Raw genomic sequence first — 19,691 nt, 5'->3', positions numbered from 1 at the left:
ATGGCCGACCCGTTCGAGGTCCGTCAACGCTTCACGACGCTGCTCTCCCACCTCAGCGCATCCCACACGTCGCTCCAAAAGGCCGCTCTCTACGCGTTGAAGAACCGTGAAATGGACGAAGACCTCCACTCCTGCATCCTCGAGCAACTCGAACGCACCAACATGAACACCCGCGCGAACATCATGTTCTTCATCGAATGCCTCTGCGAATACGCCGTCAGGGACAACAACTCGGGCGACACGAGCGCAATGGGCTACGTCCGTATGTTGCAAAGAGACATACTGGCTGTCGTAGAATGTGTCGTAGGCGAAGAAGGCGCCAACATCCGCGTCGTTCGCAAAGTCCTCAAGACGCTTGAGAACCTGTCCATCCTCATGAAGGAGACTGTCCAAGAACTCGAGGCCGTACTGAAGTCGAGAGAAGTCGCGCATCCCTTCATGGCGACAGATACCTCCGACCCCAAAGACAGCTTTCCGGCTTCTGCCGGTCGGAATGGAGGGCAAAGAATGGACAAACGTCAGATTGAACAGAGGATTGAGGAGGACAGGGAGAGACACAAGAGGTTGCGGGAGAGTATCTGGGCGGTGCCAGGAGACGGCTACGAGGAGCTGGAGAAGCTATGGGATGAGGCCAGCGACATCAACGAGGACGACTATGTTACCGCGAGGGAAGATGCCGAGGAGAGGAGGAAGGTTATTGAGTTCGGATAGAATCCTGACAAAGACCGAGAGAAGATTGAGGCATGGGAAGCGGCCAGAGCTGCTGCGAACGAGGAACAGTCAAGCGACGATGAGGGTAGCCAAAGTTCCAAGACCGTGTCAGTCGGAAATGGTCCCTGGCATGGTGGGCAGGCGGTAGCTGATCTGCATTTACGGCGTTGATTGGGAGCGACAGACATTGCCACAGCATGGCCTAGGCGTTGGGGCAGAGATACCACGGGCTTGTCTCATGACGCCCACATTGTTGTTGGAATTCTGAGTAAACTGTATACATCCATGGTCATTCCAAACATATCTGTACACGCCCAAACGTAATGCTATGATACAGTATTCGTCCTTCTCTCCCAGATCCTGCTCTTCGCCGCTTATAGCATGCCCCTACTCCATGACAACTGTAGCACCCAGCGCCTTGAGCGTCTCGACAATCTTCTCCGCCTCCTCCTTTGGCACACCCTCCTTCATCATCTTCGGTGCTCCCTCAACGAACTTCTTGCTGTCCACCAAACTCAAGCCTAACATGGCCTTGATCTCCTTGATCACCTTGGGTTTCGCGCCGGCGTCGAATTTCTCGAGCTTGAGGTTGAAAAGTGTCTTCTCTTGAGCGGCGGGCGCGGCCTCTTCTTCCTCGACGGGGGCTGCGGCCGCGGGACCTGCACCTCCTCCGGGACCAGCGACAAATCCTCCCATAGGCATGTCGGGTATGTTCAGACGAGTCTGGCGAAGTGTTAGTGGGACAACCTGAACGTCGCTGCATCTATCATCGGTGGCGAAACGGTTTAAAGCCAGGCCTGTCTCCCTTAAACACAATGCAGGTGTGAAGACGGGCATGCTCTACATATTGTATGCGTGCCACTACAGGCTTCCGATGGTCGCCTTCCCACCCCCGTACCATGTCACCGTACCTTTAACGTCGATACCAAGTCTGCAGTCTCCAACAGAGTCAATTGACTAATCTGATCCACGATCGTCGCAATCTTTGGATTTGTGGGAGCTGCCGCATCTGACTGCCATCTCCGCTGTATCCTCTGCTGTGTGGCTCCAACGGTCGGTCGTACGTATGCGGACTGCTTCGCGGTGCAGATACAGCGCCTGAGCGCGCGGGATGCCGGTGCTGCCATTGTGCTGGAGGGGAAGGCGTGAATCGATGGTGATGATTGTACGTTGCGGGCGTGCCTGCCATCATGAGATTTTGCGGAGCGGATTACGACTAATTGGGTTGGCGTCTTGGCGCGTTCCCAGACCCGCAAAAAAGTTAGAGAACTTCGAGGCCTTCAGACATCACCGCCACAACACCACCTCCCGGACATACTGAAGCGTCGAAACTATGGGAAGGCGCCCCGAAGTCCTATCACAACCCCACCCTTGCAGAAATGGAACGAATCAATACCCGCAAGTCCGGTAAAATGGTCGACATCAACACGCTTGCCACGGAAGCCTTGAAGCCCGAATCCACAGACGACATTCTTGTTCAGCATGGAAGTCTCCTCACAGAGCTATGCGCGCGGTGGGTACGGTCTGGCTCAAAGACCGACGCGAAAGTGGCGGCCTTTGGGCGATTACTACCACTTGCGCCTCACCTCGCGGAGCACGTGGAACGATTTCTGGCCCATACTTCTGATTCTCCAATCATCGGATCGAGATCATCGATCGAAATCATGAACGCTACCAGTGATGTTGATCTTGTCGAAGTTCTTCTTGGAACATTCCGACTCGTCAGTTACGACTGCAAGAACTTCACTAACTATGTACGACCGCTTGCTTTGGAGCGCCTGTCTCAGCACACGAGTCGCGTTGTACGGTACCTGGCCATACGGACGCTTTGTTTATACGCGCATACGGCGGATTTTGCGACCCAAGAAATGATCAAGCGATTCCTTGGAGAGGAGGAGATCGAGGGGCCATGGGAAGGTCAGCACATCGACTACCGCTTTTTGTCGCTTTGGGAAGAGAAGAGGTGGAAACATCTACAGAGCAAGATTGGCCAGGAGATTTCCGGGATAGACACGTGCGCGAATGCTTTATATCAGGACCTATCGCCGTATACAGTCAACGTCAATGGTGTTCTACTGCCTCGGTTGGACGGAAGCCCATCCCAAGAGAGGCCTGCCCAGCTCGTCTCGACAGCCACCACAGAGGAAAACCTAAAGAAGATCGCTCATGGACTTCTTGGGTCCAGCCCTATCCTACTCACGGGCCTCGCGGGCTCGGGCAAGACTCTTCTTACGCGTCATCTCGCATGGCAGCTCAACAAGCTCGACGGAATGGTTACCCTTCATTTGAACGAACAAAGTGACGCAAAGCTACTGATTGGAATGTACACTACCGGAGCTAAGCCGGGAACCTTTAGCTGGCGCGCAGGAGTACTCACTACCGCTGTTCGGGAAGGCCGGTGGATCTTCATCGAGGATCTCGATCGGGCGCCAAACGAGGTTATCAGCACGCTGCTACCCCTCATAGAACGCGGTGAACTACTCATACCCAGCAGAGGAGAGACCATACGAGCAGCGCGTGGGTTCCGCATCATCGCCACTATGCGAAGCACCCTTAACCCAAGAGGCCAGGAGATCATACCCCGTCAGAACATGATTGGCCATCGATTCTGGAAATCTGTCACAGTGCAGATGCCTCATCTAGAGGAGTTCCGTCAGGTGATACACGCAAAGTATCCTGCGTTGCAGAAGCATCTTTCCAGCATCATGGAGGTCTATGCACGGCTATTGGACCTGTACTCAGATCCCAAATTCTCATCCGAGAATGGTACATCACTTCGAGCCATGACACCACGAGACTTACTCAAGTGGTGCGACCGGATCGCGGTACTTCTTGGACAGGCTGCATCATTCAGCAACGCGCAAAAGGACGACATATTCATGGAGGCATTCGATTGCTTTGCGGGAAGTCTGCGTACCGAAGGCGCGCGTTCGAAGGTCATGGCCTGTGTGGCAGAAGAGTTACACATCGACCCTCAGCGCAGAGACCACTTGTTAAGGAACCGCGAAGTCAAGCTTCAGGTGCCTTCCAAGACTACATCATCCGGCACTATTCAGATTGGACGAGCGCGATTGTCTAAGCATAAGTCTTCTAAGAAATCGGGTTCAGCACGGCCATTTTCAACCAATGACTACACCCTACGCCTGCTTGAGAAGGTGGCCGTAGCAGTCGATCGTCAAGAACCGCTTCTTTTAGTGGGTGAGACGGGCACTGGAAAGACAACCTGCATCCAGTATCTGGCTGAGCAGCTTGGTCGCAAGCTCGTAGCCTTCAACTTGTCACAACAAAGCGAGAGCGGCGATCTGCTGGGTGGCTTCAAGCCTGTCAATGTACGCAGCCTTGTCATTCCACTCAAGGACGAATTTGATGAAATCTTCGATACCACCTTCTCACGAAAGAAGAACTTGCGATTCATCGAAATGCTCGGAAAACGTGTTGCGAAGGGCGATTGGAAGCGCGTTTGTTCACTGTGGCGCGAGGCTCTGAAGATGGTTGATGCAGCCAGGAAATCACACGAATCGCAAACGTCATCTCCGGATCCTGATGGTGGTCAGCCTAAAAAGAAGCGAAAGATGGACTCGCTACCTGCCAACTTCCCGACAGCAAGATGGGAGAAATTTGCAGCTGATCTGCACGACTTGGAGGCGCAGCTTGCTAGTGGCTCGGAAGCGTTTGCCTTTTCTTTCCTGGAAGGCAATATCGTCAAGGCAGTTAGGAATGGCGATTGGGTATTGCTTGATGAGATCAACTTGGCGTCTTCGGACACACTAGAGGCGCTTACTGATCTTTTGGGCGGCGGCCCAGATGGGAACCCATCGATACTCCTGACCGAGACTGGCAATGTCGAACGTGTGGTCGCACATCCCAATTTCAGAGTGTTCGCTGCGATGAATCCGGCCACCGATGTAGGCAAGAAGGACCTCCCACCGGGCATCCGATCGCGATTCACTGAGCTATACGTCGAGAGTCCAGACGGTGACGAAAAGAGCTTGCGCAACATCGTGGAGAAATATCTCGGCGGAGACGGAACAGATCCAGCAATCGTGCGCATAGCACGCGATGTCACTACTCTGTACCTTGAGATTCAAAAACTTGCGAAAGCGAACATGCTCGTCGATGGCGCAGATCAAAAAGCCCACTTCAGCCTGCGAACTTTGACACGGACGTTGTCATACGCCAGGGATATTGCGCCGCTCTGTACTCTCCGTCGGGCTCTGTATGAAGGGTTTCACATGAGTTTCTTGACTTTCCTAGGCAAGGCTTCAGAAGACCTGATCGCTCCGCTTATTACCAAGCATCTTTTCCCGCAAAAGACTTCCGTAAAGGCTGAGCTCGGAAAGCCACTTCAGCAACCATCAGATGGTCGAGACTACGTCAGACAGGGCCATTACTGGCTCCGACAGGGTGTGCATGATGTGGAGGAGCAATCGCACTACATCATCACCCCCTTTGTTCAGCGCAACATGGACAACCTCATTCGAGCTGCTTCCACACGAAAGTACCCAGTGTTGATCCAAGGCCCTACCTCATCCGGTAAGACAAGTATGATTGAGTACCTAGCCAAGCGATCAGGGAACAAGTTCGTTCGTATCAACAACCATGAGCACACCGACTTGCAAGAGTACCTAGGGTCGTACATCTCCGGACTTGACGGAAAGCTCACATTCCAAGAGGGTATATTAGTACGAGCTCTACGTGAGGGCCACTGGATCGTTTTGGACGAACTCAATCTGGCGCCTACAGATGTTCTCGAAGCTTTGAATCGCCTGCTCGATGACAACCGAGAGCTACTCATTCCAGAAACACAAGAGGTCGTCCGGCCACACGAAGACTTCATGCTCTTCGCCACACAGAACCCGGCTGGTCTCTACGGAGGACGTAAGGTGCTTTCAAGAGCTTTCCGTAATCGTTTCCTGGAGCTACACTTCGACGACATACCGGTAGAAGAGTTGACGGAGATTCTACATCGCCGTACCATGATTCCGGAAACATGGTGCAAGCGGATTGTCAAGGTATATCGGGAGCTTTCCACACTTCGACAGGAGAACCGTATCTTTGAGCAGAAGAGTTTTGCGACACTACGAGACCTATTCAGATGGGCTCAGCGCAAAGCAGACACAATCCAAGACCTAGCCAACAACGGTTACATGCTTCTTGCTGAACGCGTGCGCAAAGAGGATGAGCGAGTCGCCGTCAAGAAGATTCTAGAGACCGTGATGAGCGAAAAGGGCCCGAGGGTGACGATAGACGAAGAGCGACTGTTCAGATCTGACAGCCTATCGAACATCGAAGGGCTTGGCAATAGTATGGCTATGGTCACTACTGATATCGTTTGGACCCGCGCCATGCGTCGCTTATCGGTTCTTGTTGCACATGCTATCCGAAACAATGAACCGGTTCTACTTATCGGAGAGACTGGTTGCGGAAAAACGACTGTCTGCCAATTACTCGCAGAGCAATTCAACAACCGACTCCACATCGTCAATGCTCACCAGAACACTGAAACTGGAGACTTGATTGGTGCGCAACGACCGATCAGAAACCGGGCCGCTATTGAGGAATCAGTAAGAGAGCAAGTGCTTGAAGCACTCCATGAGACTCTGGGCGAACGCCTTCAGGGTGACCCTGGCTCGCTGGGTTTCGAAGAGCTTATGACGCTTTACGACAACATCATTAATGACTCACCCAGTGCAATCACTGATGAGCTTCGCCAATCTATACAATTCAGTCGAGCTAAGGCAAGTGCCTTGTTTGAATGGGCGGATGGTAGCTTGGTGTACGCAATGAAGCAAGGCCACTATTTCCTTCTGGACGAGATCTCGCTAGCTGATGACTCAGTGCTTGAGCGCCTGAACAGCGTTCTCGAGCCTTCGCGTTCCCTTCTGCTGGCAGAGAAAGGTCCGGTGGACTCCATGATTACAGCTAGCGATGGGTTCCAGTTTCTTGCTACTATGAACCCAGGTGGAGACTACGGTAAGAAGGAGCTCTCGCCAGCCCTTCGAAACCGCTTCACAGAGATCTGGGTTCCAGCAATGTCCGACCTCGACGACATCCTCGAGATTGTGCGATCGAAGCTGAGACCAAGCTTGATTCAGTATGCTGAAGCTATTGTCTCGTTCTCACAATGGTTCAATGACAAGTACAACACCTCTGTTGCTTCTTCAATATCTGTCCGTGATACTTTAGCATGGGTGTCTTTCGTCAACGACTCGAAACACGGCGACCCTATATTTGGAGTTACCCACGGCGCGGCCATGGTTTTCATTGACACACTTGGTGCCAACCCGGCAGGTCTACTTGCTATTTCTGCATCCACTATCGATGATGAGAAGAGGACATGTCTACATCACCTGAGCAAGCTATTGGGTCAAGATGTCGCACCTATGTACTTCGCCGCCATTGACATCTCAAATACGGAGCATTCTTTCCAATTAGGCTCTTTCTCCATCCCCAAGTTCTCGTCGGTAGCCTCGCTGGCGTCCAACTTTGCGCTTGAAGCACCCACCACTCGCTCCAACGCGATGCGGATAGTTCGCGCACTACAACTTCCAAAACCAATCCTGTTGGAAGGAAACCCCGGTGTAGGTAAAACTACGCTAGTCACTGCCTTAGCCAGATCGATTGGCAAACCTTTGACACGTCTCAATTTATCTGAACAGACAGATCTGATGGACTTATTCGGATCGGACGTGCCTGTCGAAGGGGGAGCCGCCGGTACATTCGCTTGGCGTGACGCTCCATTCCTCAAAGCAATGAAGAATGGCGATTGGGTACTCCTTGACGAGATGAACCTGGCCTCCCAGTCAGTACTTGAAGGCCTCAACGCGGTCCTTGATCACCGCGGCGAAGTTTACATATCTGAGTTGGACCAGACCTTTCACAAACATCAAGATTTTAGAGTCTTCGCAGCCCAGAATCCGCATCACCAGGGCGGTGGCCGTAAGGGTTTGCCAGCTTCCTTCGTCAACCGATTCACCGTCGTATATGCCGACGTATTCCGCCCAGAAGACCTGACGCTCATCTGTAACAAGGTATTCCCTGGAATCGATCAGCAAGAAGTCGCAAAACTTATCCGATTCGTGGCGGACCTGGACGAGCAGGTTGTCAGCCGTCGCGCATTTGGTAATCTTGGCGCACCTTGGGAGTTTAATCTACGCGACACACTGCGCTGGCTGCAACTTCTCACTTCATCAGATTTCCCGGGTTCAGCGCGGGATTTCCTGGACACTATATTCACCCAGCGTTTCCGCACAGAGGGCGATCGCATTCGACTTCGCAAGCTATTTGAGAACCAGTATGGGGTTCACGAACCTCGCATAAGTCTCTTTCACAGCTTGAGCGCTATGACAGTACAAGTTGGCCTCGGTCTATTACCGCGCGACACTTCAGTTGCACGTGCGGATGCCATGTCGACCCTTCGGACCTCGCGGCTGGGACCAATGGAAGCTCTTCTGGTCAGTGTGAAGCAGAATTGGCCGATAATCGTCGTGGGCCCACCCGGCTCTGGTAAGACTACTATGATCAGCCAGCTGGCAGGCTACGTCGGCGCAGACCTAATCACCTTCTCTATGAATGCTGATGTCGATGCTATGGACCTCGTTGGCGGATATGAACAGTTGGATCCGACAAGGGAGGTGCATCAATGTCTCCACCAGGCGGAACAGCTCGTCCGAAGACATATTGCGACCAGCATGCAGCCCTCAGCCATACATCTTCAAATGTTGGAACTACTTCAGGCTGGGTCTTTGGTACATGGCAACAGTAATATCGCGCACTTCCTTGAAATGCTTTCGGGGCTGAGCCCCGAAGCGACGGAGCTGGCTCAAAAGCTGCAATCATCACTGCAAGCTTCAGGCCAACAAATCGACGGCGCGCGTTTCCAATGGGTCGACGGCATTCTCATTCGCTCGCTCGAAAAAGGGAACTGGCTTGTTCTTGATAATGCAAATCTATGCTCAAGCGCTGTTCTAGATCGACTCAACTCGCTACTCGAGCCTAACGGCTACCTTTCGATCAACGAACACTCTACAGACGATGGAGAAGCACGCATCGTACGCCCTCATCCAAATTTCCGAGTATTCATGACAATGGATTCCAAGTATGGCGAGCTGTCAAGAGCGATGCGAAACAGAGCCGTTGAGATATGTCTGTTGGAGGCTGGCGATGAAGCTTCTAAAGACGATCGACCGGTCGTGCAGTATCCACTTGATTCCGTCATGTATCGGTATCGCCAATTCCAAGAACAAGAAGAGAATTTGCCAACAACATTGGAGTACCGCTTCGAGCATCTGGGACTCCAAGATTCTAGTCTGTTGGCAAGTTTCACTAAGCAGGCCCGGCAAGGTCTCGTGTCAAGTTCTTTTGTCGAACTCAACGGAGCCAACGGCCATTCTACCACGCAACTATTATCCGCAGAGGCTCAAGGAAGTCTCGAGCACCGTATATCACAACATGCTCAATTCTTGCAAAGCACGTGGGCAACGCATATCTCAGCGGTTTACAAGCTGCTTGATGATGATGAGTCAATGAGACTTCGCCCTTATCATCCTCTAGGTAACGAGCTGTTTCTGAGCCGTACCGAAAGATCGAATGCAACCAGCATCTGGAGTGCGTCGATGTATGAGATCATGCTAGACCTTCACAAGATGCAACACGCTATCCAGGATCTTCCATCCGCTCGTTTTGAAAGACGCAAAGAAAAGCAAAGGTTGCCGGCGTTCCTCCATGCGTACTGGCAGGGTCTTGTCAAAGTTGTGGATGGCCTTTCGGCGACAGTTCAACAAACTCACCATCGTGACGTTGCTTTCCTGAAGCCATTGAGAACCTTATTCTGGGCTTTCCACGGACTCACCACGGCGTCCACGTTCGATCGCGCCATGTTCCAGACTTATCTTAAGATGTTAACATCCGCAACTCCTGCCATGACCGAAGAGTCAGGTTCTCTCTCACAAAACCTGAGTACTACACTCGCTAAGCAGATGATTGCATTTGGATCTGACGTTCAGTTAACCACTGGCCTGGGCATGGAACACATCTGGCGAGTATTCAAACCGTCTACACCGACAACTCATTCTCAGCTGGGCGCTGTTCTGGAGCTCGAAAGCTTAGCCGACCGGCTCGATGCGATCATGTGGCAGTCAACCTTGCACGTGGATGAGATGATACAATTACGCGAAAGGGTTGCAAGTTCCCTCACGCTCGTTCGAAAGAACCAAGTTGATGCCAAAGGACTCATCGCGGGTCTGAGTGCGGCCATCTATGACCTTGAGCAGACAATCGGGGAAGATAATATGCTCATTACTCCATACTTCGAAGACGAGTTTGAAGGGCTCTGTCAGTTCCTAGACATAACACGCCACGACATCGATACGAGCAGACAATCAGGTCTGACCTCAGCTGTTGTCGCCACGCGGGCACGATCAGCCCTGTTCGCCAGGCGAGCGACGAAACTCATGAATCTTGCATTCGAGCGATCTGAGCATGGATCGAAACAGTTCACAAGACTGTATCGCCATCTTGGTTTGACGCGCAAATCAGCAAACGCTATGGTACTAGAAGGCCGATTCCACACTGCCATATTTGCAAAGCTCCACGCTATCGATGAAGTACAGCTAGCACAGCTCGACCGATTCGAAACGGAATTACAGGTTCTCTCCCAACAGCTGTCACTAGACGCTTGTCACATAACGCGGGGCCAGGTGACTGCGTTAGACATGATCTACAAGGACATCTACCACGAGATTATCGCATCGCACTCTAGTATGATTATGGGGTCGGCGATTGGAGGCTCAGTCGCAATATCTCCGGATGCGGACATCCCGGATTCCTATCGAGTGGCTCTAGAGGACGGGATCGCACACTGCAATCCATTGTCTGGTTCTCATATTGACGCTGCAGCGTGGACTCACTTAGGCCTTTTAGGCTTGCGGCTGTATGTCCCAAACTACCCGCACGATCCCGCGCTACGGCCTATGATCGAACGCGATATGTTCAACGCAGAGAAGAGTTCTCTTTCGCATGCCCTCAGCACTTTGAGACAGTTTCAAATCGATTTCACTGGAGAAGCGACAAGTTTCCGCATCCGTCGGATCGAAGAGGCGGTCAATGCTATGGGTCAAGAGCCGCCTGTCCCGGCTATCGTCCGCCCCGTTATCTCCGAGCTCGACGATCTACAGGGCGAATTCACAAACCTACTGAGTACTACACAGCCTCTCTTGAACGGAACAATGTCCGTCCACGAAGCTGCTCGTGATCTCACCTTGCAGCAAAATATCCTTCGCATCACACAAAGACTCACCGAAGGATATCGGGAATACGACGACATCACAGACATAGCAGTAGGCTTCCTCTCTTGCCTACAAATTGGCCTCACTATGGGCCGGAGAGAAGAAGAGAAGAGGGTCGAAAGCAGTGTCAGCAGAAGTTTAGCATACATGTCGTCGAGGACGCCATTCTTCGGGCGGACTCAGCCAATGGAGAAGGCAGAATTGACATTGCAGTCCATGCACGAGAGCTTACGGCAGCGCGAACACGCTATCGATATAAGGTGGCATACCCTTTACTCTTTGCTCACACTCATAAAAACCGATCCCGCGGTCATGACGACATCACCAGTTAGAGCCCTGATTCATGACTTGTTTGCTAGCTTCTACGTCGACTGGAAGACCAAGCTACTCCAAGACCAAGAGAAAGAGGCCCAAAACTCCAGCTTGTATACGTACCGTGGGCTGGACGACGACGCAGACGAAGAGGATCCAACTTTGTTCCCAGACTATGACGAAGATCAGGGAGAAGTAGTCAGTTCAGCTCGACTATCATCTAAATCACGGGATCATGCGGTCCGACTCGCCAACATTCATGCCGAACTCTTTGGCGGAGACCGGGATGCCTCAGATTCTATCAAATCATTGTTAGAGTGGTGTGCGACTGAAGTGAACCGTATATCGGGTGGTAAGGGCTTCAATAGCAAACACGAAGATGCTTTGCCAACCATATACCTGGTACTTGAGAAGAAGGTCAACGCACTGTCGACTATTGGCACAGCGAGAACCTATAACTTCTACTTTGACCCTAATCTGTCAGAGGCCAAGCGTCTCATCACGCTCATCCATCGTATCCAGACGCGCTACCGCCAGATTCGTAATATCTGGCCAGAACATGCCACTCTCTCGGAGGTTCTGCGCACATGCGACGAAACCCTCGAGTTTCGACATGTTGATCCTGTGGCCAAGTTCATCACGAAGGCCGAGAAACTTTATGCATACATGCACGAATGGCAGAGAGTTGCCAGCAAAGAGTATAGCACGGCCAACCTTTACGATGATCTCACCAATCTCCTCGTCAGCTGGAGAGAGCTTGAGCTCACCACTTGGGCACGACTCTTCGACATGGAAGAGGAGAAGTATCGCGACGACGCGAAGAGTTGGTTCTTCGTGGCATATGAGACCATCATTGCCGCATCAGAGTGCAGCGAAGATGAGAAGAGTCTACGTACACACGTCAAGAATCTGCTCAAAACGCTGGAGGGATTCTTTGAGTCGACAACGCTTGGACATTTCGAGCAGCGCATAAAGCTTCTAAGACAGCTTTGCCAACATACAAGCATGCGCATGCAAGACCTTGGCACTTTCAAGATTGTACACGATGCACTCGACAATTTCCTTGCCTACTATTCGCGCCTTGAGAAGCCCGTGCATGACGCTCTTACCAAGGGTCGTCAAACTCTAGAGAAGCAGATGACCGATGTAATCAAGCTTGCAAGCTGGAAAGACACCAACATTGAGGTCCTAAAGCAGAGTGCAAAAGCCAATCATCGCAAGTTGACTAAATTAGTCCGCAGATATAGGGCACTGCTCAGTCGGCCTGTGTCTGGGATTATGGGCGCTGGCTTCCCTGATGGAGATCACCTGCTACAAGACGTCTCTTTGGAGACCGCTAGTACTGCTGCCAGCTACGAAGGACTCCAGCTTTGTGCAACGAGCATTCCAGGCTGGGATGAGAGGCCTGCTCGCTTCAAGAATCTTGCTATCACAGTCTCGATGATGCGCGATCTCACAACACCAAAGGCCGATACTGTCGACGGTGCATCGTACATCACCGATTTCATTGCTGAGATCTCAAGCTCTATACTTGAGTTGCAAAAGGCGACACCCACGACGCTCACGGAAGAGAACAAAACTTCCGTACAACACCTCAAGACCCAGAAGCGCAAGCTCTACGCCGATACGATGAAGGAGCTGCGGCGGATGGGTATTAACTCGAATCTAAGCGTGGACACGCTAGCAAAGCAAGATGAGCTTTCGACAATACTCTCTACTATTCCATTGGTCAAGGGAGGTAACATGACCGGACGTTCCGCTGAATACTACCTCCATAAAGCACTCAACCTCATGCCTCAGGTTCGCGCGGTTACCAGAGAACATTCTGGTGACCTGACTCCAAACGACGTAGCAAGAAGCATTGGCTACTTAGAGGGCCTGCTAAATGCCTGTATCCGACAGCGCAGTGTGCTGAGCAAGGCTACGCTCAGTCTTGAACAGATCAAAGCACCTGTGTCACTCGTTGATAGCATCTGCCAGTTGGCGCCCGGTCAAGCTACATTAGTTTCCGACCATGTGGATGTCTCAGGCTTTGTACAGCCGCAACTTCGGTGGCTTGCTGCTATGATCAAGACCGCCGCCGATGTGGTGACTGCTCAGGCTAGGCTCGGGAAGACAAGTGAGCTCGATACGTTGATTCGTGAAATGCGCAGTTGGACCAGTACTGCTACAAACCTTGCCGATGCATACGACCAGTCGCCGAAGCTCCCATTCAAAGTCCAGTCCATCGATCGTCAAGAAGCCAACAACACCGTCAAAACCTTCTTGTCCGATCTTCAGCGGGCGTTCAACGCATCCGTCAACAACAACGACATGGCAAAGACAGTGCTTCTGCACCTTGAACCATTCATTTTCTCGTATCCCGCTGCCGATCCTGTCAGATCTCTAATCGATATTCGCATAACAGTTGAGTCTTATGCTCGAGACGTACTCGCTTCTCTGGATCTTGTCCTTGGTTCAATGCAAGATGTGGAGGCCGCCATGGCAGACATACCGACCTCGACCGACGATACGTCCTGGCTCCTCAAGGAGGAACAAGCACTCGCCACTGCGCTTGTTGGCTTGCATTCTCCTCAAATCAGCGAAGCCCTACAAACGCTCCTCGAAAGGATGCATTACCTACACGACGATGCCAATCTGCAAGTCATCGTCGCTTTGTTTGCATGCGTAAAGCCAATCTTACATCAGTATGTGGCGACGCACAAGTACATTGTTAATCGCTTTGATGCGCTTCATGCAACGACTGCGAATCTACTGCATCGTCTGTCGAAGTCATTCATCCAGATTGGCACGGAAGGTTTCTGTCAACCTCCCGAGAAATCTAACGATCCCCAGAAGGGCAAGGACGATAAGCTTGAATCTGGAACTGGCCTCGGCGAAGGTGAAGGTGCCGAAGACATCTCCAAAGATATTGAAGACGATGAAGACCTCGAGGATCTGGCACAGGAGCAGAAGGGTGAACGTGAGGGCAGTATTGAAGAACAAGAAGATGCTGTCGATATGGGCGAGCAAGAGATGGAAGGTGAGACGGAAGAGATGGGAGAGAAAGAAGATAAGGGCGAGGAGTCTGGCGAGGAAGGAGATGATGATGCACAAAGTGAGGTTGGCAGTGTCGACGACCTCGGCCCGAGTGCTGTTGACGAGAAGATGTGGGACGATGGTGGCAAGGAAGACGACGCGAAGGACAAAGAAGGCAATGAAGATGTGGGAACTGAAGATCAAGACGAGCAAGTTGCTTCCGAGCAAAAGGAAAAGGAAAAGAGTGGTGAGGACGAAAAGAATGACGAGAAAGACGAGAAGGACGATAATCAGGAGGGCGAGGAAGACGAGGAAATGGAGACGGAAGGCGAGGAGCAGGATGAGAACGTTGGCGTTGGCGAGAAAGAGCAGATGGATCCGCATGCGAAAGAGGAAGAGACACTGGAACTGCCAGAAGACTTGAACATGGACGGTCAAGATGACGAAGGCAAGGAAGATGATGATCTTGGTGACATGGACATGGGAGATGATCTGCCAGAAGAAGACATGCAGCCAGAAGTCGATCCAGCACTGCCAGATACCATGGACGAAGATGTCGGCCCAGAGCAGGAAGACGAAGAGGAAAAAGAAACAGCCGGTCATGTTGGAAATGAGGAACAGCCAGAAGAAGGACAAGAAGACGAGGGTGATGAGCCGATGGACGATGACGATGCTGTTCCTCTTCCAGATGAAAACATGCCGGACGATGAGGCTCGCGAGCAGAAAGACACCGATCATGCTGATCCTAATGCCGAAGCCGGCGCGGGTACAGAAGCCAATGACGAAGCTCACACGAACAAGAATGATCAAACATCTGCCAGTGCTGCAAACCAAGACGAAGGCCAGGAAGGCGAATCAGCTGAACAGCAACAAGCACCGACAACTGAGGACGGTCAACTTGGGCAAAATGCGGCGCCAGATGCTGGAGGACAGGGAGACCAACCTGAGGAATCTCGTGAGGCGCAGTCTTTCAAGAAACTGGGCGATGTGCTCGAGAAGTGGTACAACCAGCAGAAGCAGATTCAAGACGCCAAAGAAATGGATGAGACTCAAGCTCAGCAAATCGATAAAGAGATCGACATGGCTGATGCGGACTTTGAGCACGTTGGTGACGAAGAACAGCGAGCTGATACGCAAGCATTGGGCACCGCAACTGAGGATCAAGCGAAGACGTTGGATCACGATATGGCTCTGCCAATGAATGAAGAGGAGGACAAGCTGCCATCCCGCCCCGATGACAAAGACGAAGAGAGGACTGGTGCCGATGAAGATCTTGATATGGAGGAGCCTGAGCAGCAACAAGACCAAGACCAAGAAGCTCAGCAGCCGCAGTCGAATGCGATGGAAGGCCAGCCTCAGGCTTTCGTCGGCGAACCACGACCCTTTTCCGATCATGAAGATGAAGACATGGCCGATGCTGTATCGCTCAAAGATGATGTCTCGTCGACGACGTCGTCTGCTGATAACATCGAAGCCCAGCTCTCGCTTACGCACCTCGATCCAAATACCATAGATCCCACTTCTGCACGCGCCCTCTGGCTTGCGCACGAAGCTTCGACAAATTCGCTCTCTCAACAGCTGACCGAGCATCTCCGCCTTATCCTTGCACCCACTCTCGCTACAAAGCTTCGTGGAGACTTCCGCACAGGAAAGCGACTCAACCTCAAGCGCATTATTCCCTACATCGCATCAGGTTATAAACGCGACAAGATTTGGCTGCGACGTAGCATGCCAAGCAAGAGAAGCTACCAGGTCATGATCGCATTGGACAACAGTGGCAGTATGGCCGACAGCGGAGCCAGCGGACTCGCACTCAAGACCCTTACGCTTGTTACTCGCTCGCTTTCGATGCTAGAAGTTGGCGAGGTTAGCGTCGTAGGCTTTGGCGACGAAGTCAATGTTGCGCATGACTTTGACAAGCCCTTCACTTCCGAAGCCGGTGTACGTGTCTTTGAGCAATTTGGCTTTGACGCCAAAAAGACCAACGTTCGTGGTCTGGTCGACAAGAGCTTGGAGCTATTCAAGGATGCGCGACAGAACGGATCGAGTTCAGCGGGTGAAGATCTCTGGCAATTAATGCTCATTGTCAGTGATGGTCTCTGCGACGATCATGCGGAAATCCAACGTCTCGTTCGCAAAGCGCAAGAAGAGCGTGTGATGATCGTCTTCATCATCATCGATAGCTCTGCTACCGCTCCGTCAGTATCAACACCTGTGCCATCTGACAACCTTGGTGCTCAGCCACCTGTGCCAGTGAAGGATCAAGCCAAGACTTCTATCCTGGATTTACAGTCTGCTGTGTTCACGCCTGAGGGCAAAATTGTGAGATACAAGTACATGGAGCAGTTCCCGTTCAGGTACTATCTCGTTGTGAGGGATGTGAGGGAGTTACCGGGCGTATTGGCTGGGGCACTGAGGCAGTGGTTCGGTGAAGTTGCGGGGAGTGCTTAAATAGGTACTTACATCCTATGTATGTGTATTTGCACTTGTGGGTGGTCGGTTTAATCTGGCTGCATTTGCAGTCAAGGAAATGGCGTTTTAATTAGGGAACGGTAGTTAGCACTTTAAAAGTTTTGTGCACTCAATGTTTGAAGTGCTCTTAAGTCTCTTTCTTAGTAGTATGAATTCACATTCGCTCATTAGCTGTATTGTATGCAAGGTTGGGATAATCCAACCAACAGCCACTCATTACAACTAGCTACAAAGCGCACATGCAAAAACATGCCAAGAAATTCTTGATTGCGAGAGGTTAGAGACGGAGTCATCCGCTCGATGTCTTGCTCGAGTGGGGTGAAACAGGGTGGGATGACAGGCAATTCTCACCGCCGAGTGGACGCCTTAAGGATTGGTTAGCATGTACTCAAGCCTTCTCACAGTCTCGTAACCTCGCAAAGAGTCATGCCGAAGCTGAGATCGACAAGCAATGCTGGTCATGTTTGCTTCAATACTTGGAAATTATGTCAAGGTCGCTTGTCGTCAGAGTGAAGTGCCTACCTCAAGGATACCTATTGGTCAAGAACCACGTTATCTCCGGACGAGATATTCTTTTCATCTACGCATTTTTTATTGATTTTGAGCACCACAGAACGAACTGCTTGACTTCTCCACTACTTCTTTAGCATCTCATGCTCCTTGCCCACTAGACAGTGTCTAGCACTGACTAATCTCATTCTTCTAGAGGTCCTCTGACTTCTTTTCCTCTATGATGGGCTGTAACCTAGCGCTAGCCCAAACATCTTCTGTTGACTCATCGTTCGTGTTAGGGTCCTTCATCTTCTTATTGTGTCCATGCATCATCACATTGTCAAGCCAAACTTCCATGTTCGCTTGCTTCTGAAATGGGCCATGAACCTTGGCGTTATCGTTTCGCAAAGTATGTTGTAGGAGTGGATTACCGGCTGCTTGCTTCGTTGCAACGTCCGCGAACGCGTTCCGCTCTAGTGTAGACATTACCTAGTAGATGCTGCGTAGATAGCCACGTTGATGTAACGACCAGAAAGCAAATCAATGCACGTAGAATCTAGTTGTATGAGTACCAATCTGGCATGAACTCTGCTCACCGCGCATAGTAAAGATGCTCCAGAATTGAGAAGTTCAGGGCGCAATCATTTACGAGCGTAAATCTATCGTCTTCGTTATATGTTACTATCTCGAATTTAAGTTACAATTACCTAGGTATTCACATGGACTGCCGTTCACTACATACACATGGGCGCGACGCGTGAGGCGGCAGTCGCCAGGGAGTGAGCGTGAATGACAACATGCTGGCGACAAAGACTGTTACGATGTTGTAGGTCTGCATGGCAGTGCATGGCAGAAGCTTTTGGACAAACACCACCGTCTGTCAATGGTCGCAGTTCGTGGCTCGCTTACGTAATGGGGCCCGGCAATTGTCGGCTATGAATGCAGCCATGATCTCTCGTCTACTCCATCTCTGTCCTGTCTTTCCGATCATCTGTCCTATCTAGCCCGATGTATTGCCAGTCATCCTAGCGGTGCGGTGCGCTGACTTCCTCCTGCCTGGACCTCTACCACCTGCCCAAGTGCCCTCTACCTAGCACACTTTGTTCCCGTTTAGATCCTGGATGCATCGAGTCAATTCCAGAGATCTTCAGTATTTGTTCTACATGGAGCCCACTAATTCCGACGCGGTTAGCTCTGTCGCCCTCCTATGGAAGATGCTAGACTTGCCACAGGAAGCTCTCGACTCGCTAGATCTGCCCTTCGATAGAGAATGCCTACCATCTTCATTCAGAGTTGATGTTCTCGCGCAGTCAGCCGTTGCAGCGTCCGCGCTTGTTGCAGCTCTCTTTTGGTCTCATCGAAATGGATGTTCAATGCCCCGCGTGATAGTTCCGGCAGAGCATGCATGCGTTGAATTCAAATCCGAGCGACTCTATACCCTCAATGGAAAAGCCGCATCGCCCCCATGGGGAGTTATTGGTGGGTTTCATCAAGCAGCCGATGGATACGTCAGGATACACGATTCATTCTCCAATCATCGTCAGAACGCGCTTTGTATTCTAGGACTTCCACCTGACGCATCCAAGGAAGTTGTGGCACAAAAGGTGTCAAAGTGGAAGGCGGTAGAACTGGAAGCTGAGGCTTTTCGTTCCGGAGCTATGATTGCTGCGCTGCGTTCTTTTGATCAATGGGACGCTTTGCCTCAAGCCAAGGCTATTACAGACCACCCAGTTCTGATAACGAAACTTGCAACTTCCGAGCTGTGTATGCCATTAGAGCGAACCCCGAAGGTAATGGACAAATGCCTAGAAGGCATTCGGGTTGTCGAGATGAGCAGAGGTATGCAGCTGTACCGATAGCTTGTAAGGCATACACTGACCTACCCCGGATCTATAGTTATAGCTGCGCCAGTCGCTGGGAAGACGTTAGCAGCACACGGGGCCGACGTTATCTGGATCACATCGCCGCATCTGTCAGTAGTATCCATGTACGAGCTAACCCTGGAAAGAAGGTGTACTAACCACACATACGTACATCCAGACCCGATCTTCCCGATCTCGATATAGATCTATCGCGAGGCAAGCGCACGGTGCAGTTAGATATATCGAAGGCCGAAGGGAGAGCTAAGCTACTGGATCTGCTCTCCACAGCTGACGTCTTTCTCCAAAGCTATCGCCCCGGGAGCCTAGCAGCAAAGGGTCTCTCTGCAGAAGTATTGACCAAGGCCAATCCAAGCCTGATCGTTGCAAGCCTCAGTGCATACGGTCCCGGGAATTCATGGTCGCTAAATCGCGGGTTTGACTCGCTTGTCCAGAGCTGTTGCGGTATCAATGTAGCGGAGGCTGAGCGCCATGGAGCCGGCGAACCGATGCGCGCACTACCTTGCCAAGCATTCGACCA

General features: G+C 51.6%; 3 protein-coding genes across 3 annotated transcripts; 2 read left to right on the top strand and 1 right to left on the bottom strand.

The window, feature by feature from the left end:
• On the top strand, positions 1-711 carry J4E86_008786 (uncharacterized protein; the record flags this gene model as incomplete). Its single annotated transcript, XM_051449296.1, has 1 exon — positions 1-711. One exon carries the CDS (start codon positions 1-3, stop codon positions 709-711), a length of 711 nt encoding a protein of 236 aa, XP_051299715.1.
• Positions 712-1,098: 387 nt separating this feature from the next.
• Positions 1,099-1,838, bottom strand: J4E86_008785 (uncharacterized protein; the record flags this gene model as incomplete). Its single annotated transcript, XM_051449295.1, has 2 exons — positions 1,099-1,434; positions 1,623-1,838. The coding sequence occupies 2 exons, from the start codon at positions 1,836-1,838 to the stop codon at positions 1,099-1,101; spliced, it is 552 nt and encodes a 183-aa protein (XP_051299714.1).
• Positions 1,839-2,090: 252 nt separating this feature from the next.
• On the top strand, positions 2,091-16,778 carry J4E86_008784 (uncharacterized protein; the record flags this gene model as incomplete). Its single annotated transcript, XM_051449294.1, has 1 exon — positions 2,091-16,778. One exon carries the CDS (start codon positions 2,091-2,093, stop codon positions 16,776-16,778), a length of 14,688 nt encoding a protein of 4,895 aa, XP_051299713.1.
• Positions 16,779-19,691: the final 2,913 nt, after the last annotated feature.

The sequence above is a fragment of the Alternaria arbusti genome (assembly GCF_024043155.1).
Source record: "Alternaria arbusti strain BMP 1465 chromosome Unknown scaffold_14, whole genome shotgun sequence".
NCBI classification, from domain to species: domain Eukaryota; kingdom Fungi; phylum Ascomycota; class Dothideomycetes; order Pleosporales; family Pleosporaceae; genus Alternaria; species Alternaria arbusti.
This window is presented reverse-complemented; position numbering and strand designations above follow the sequence as displayed.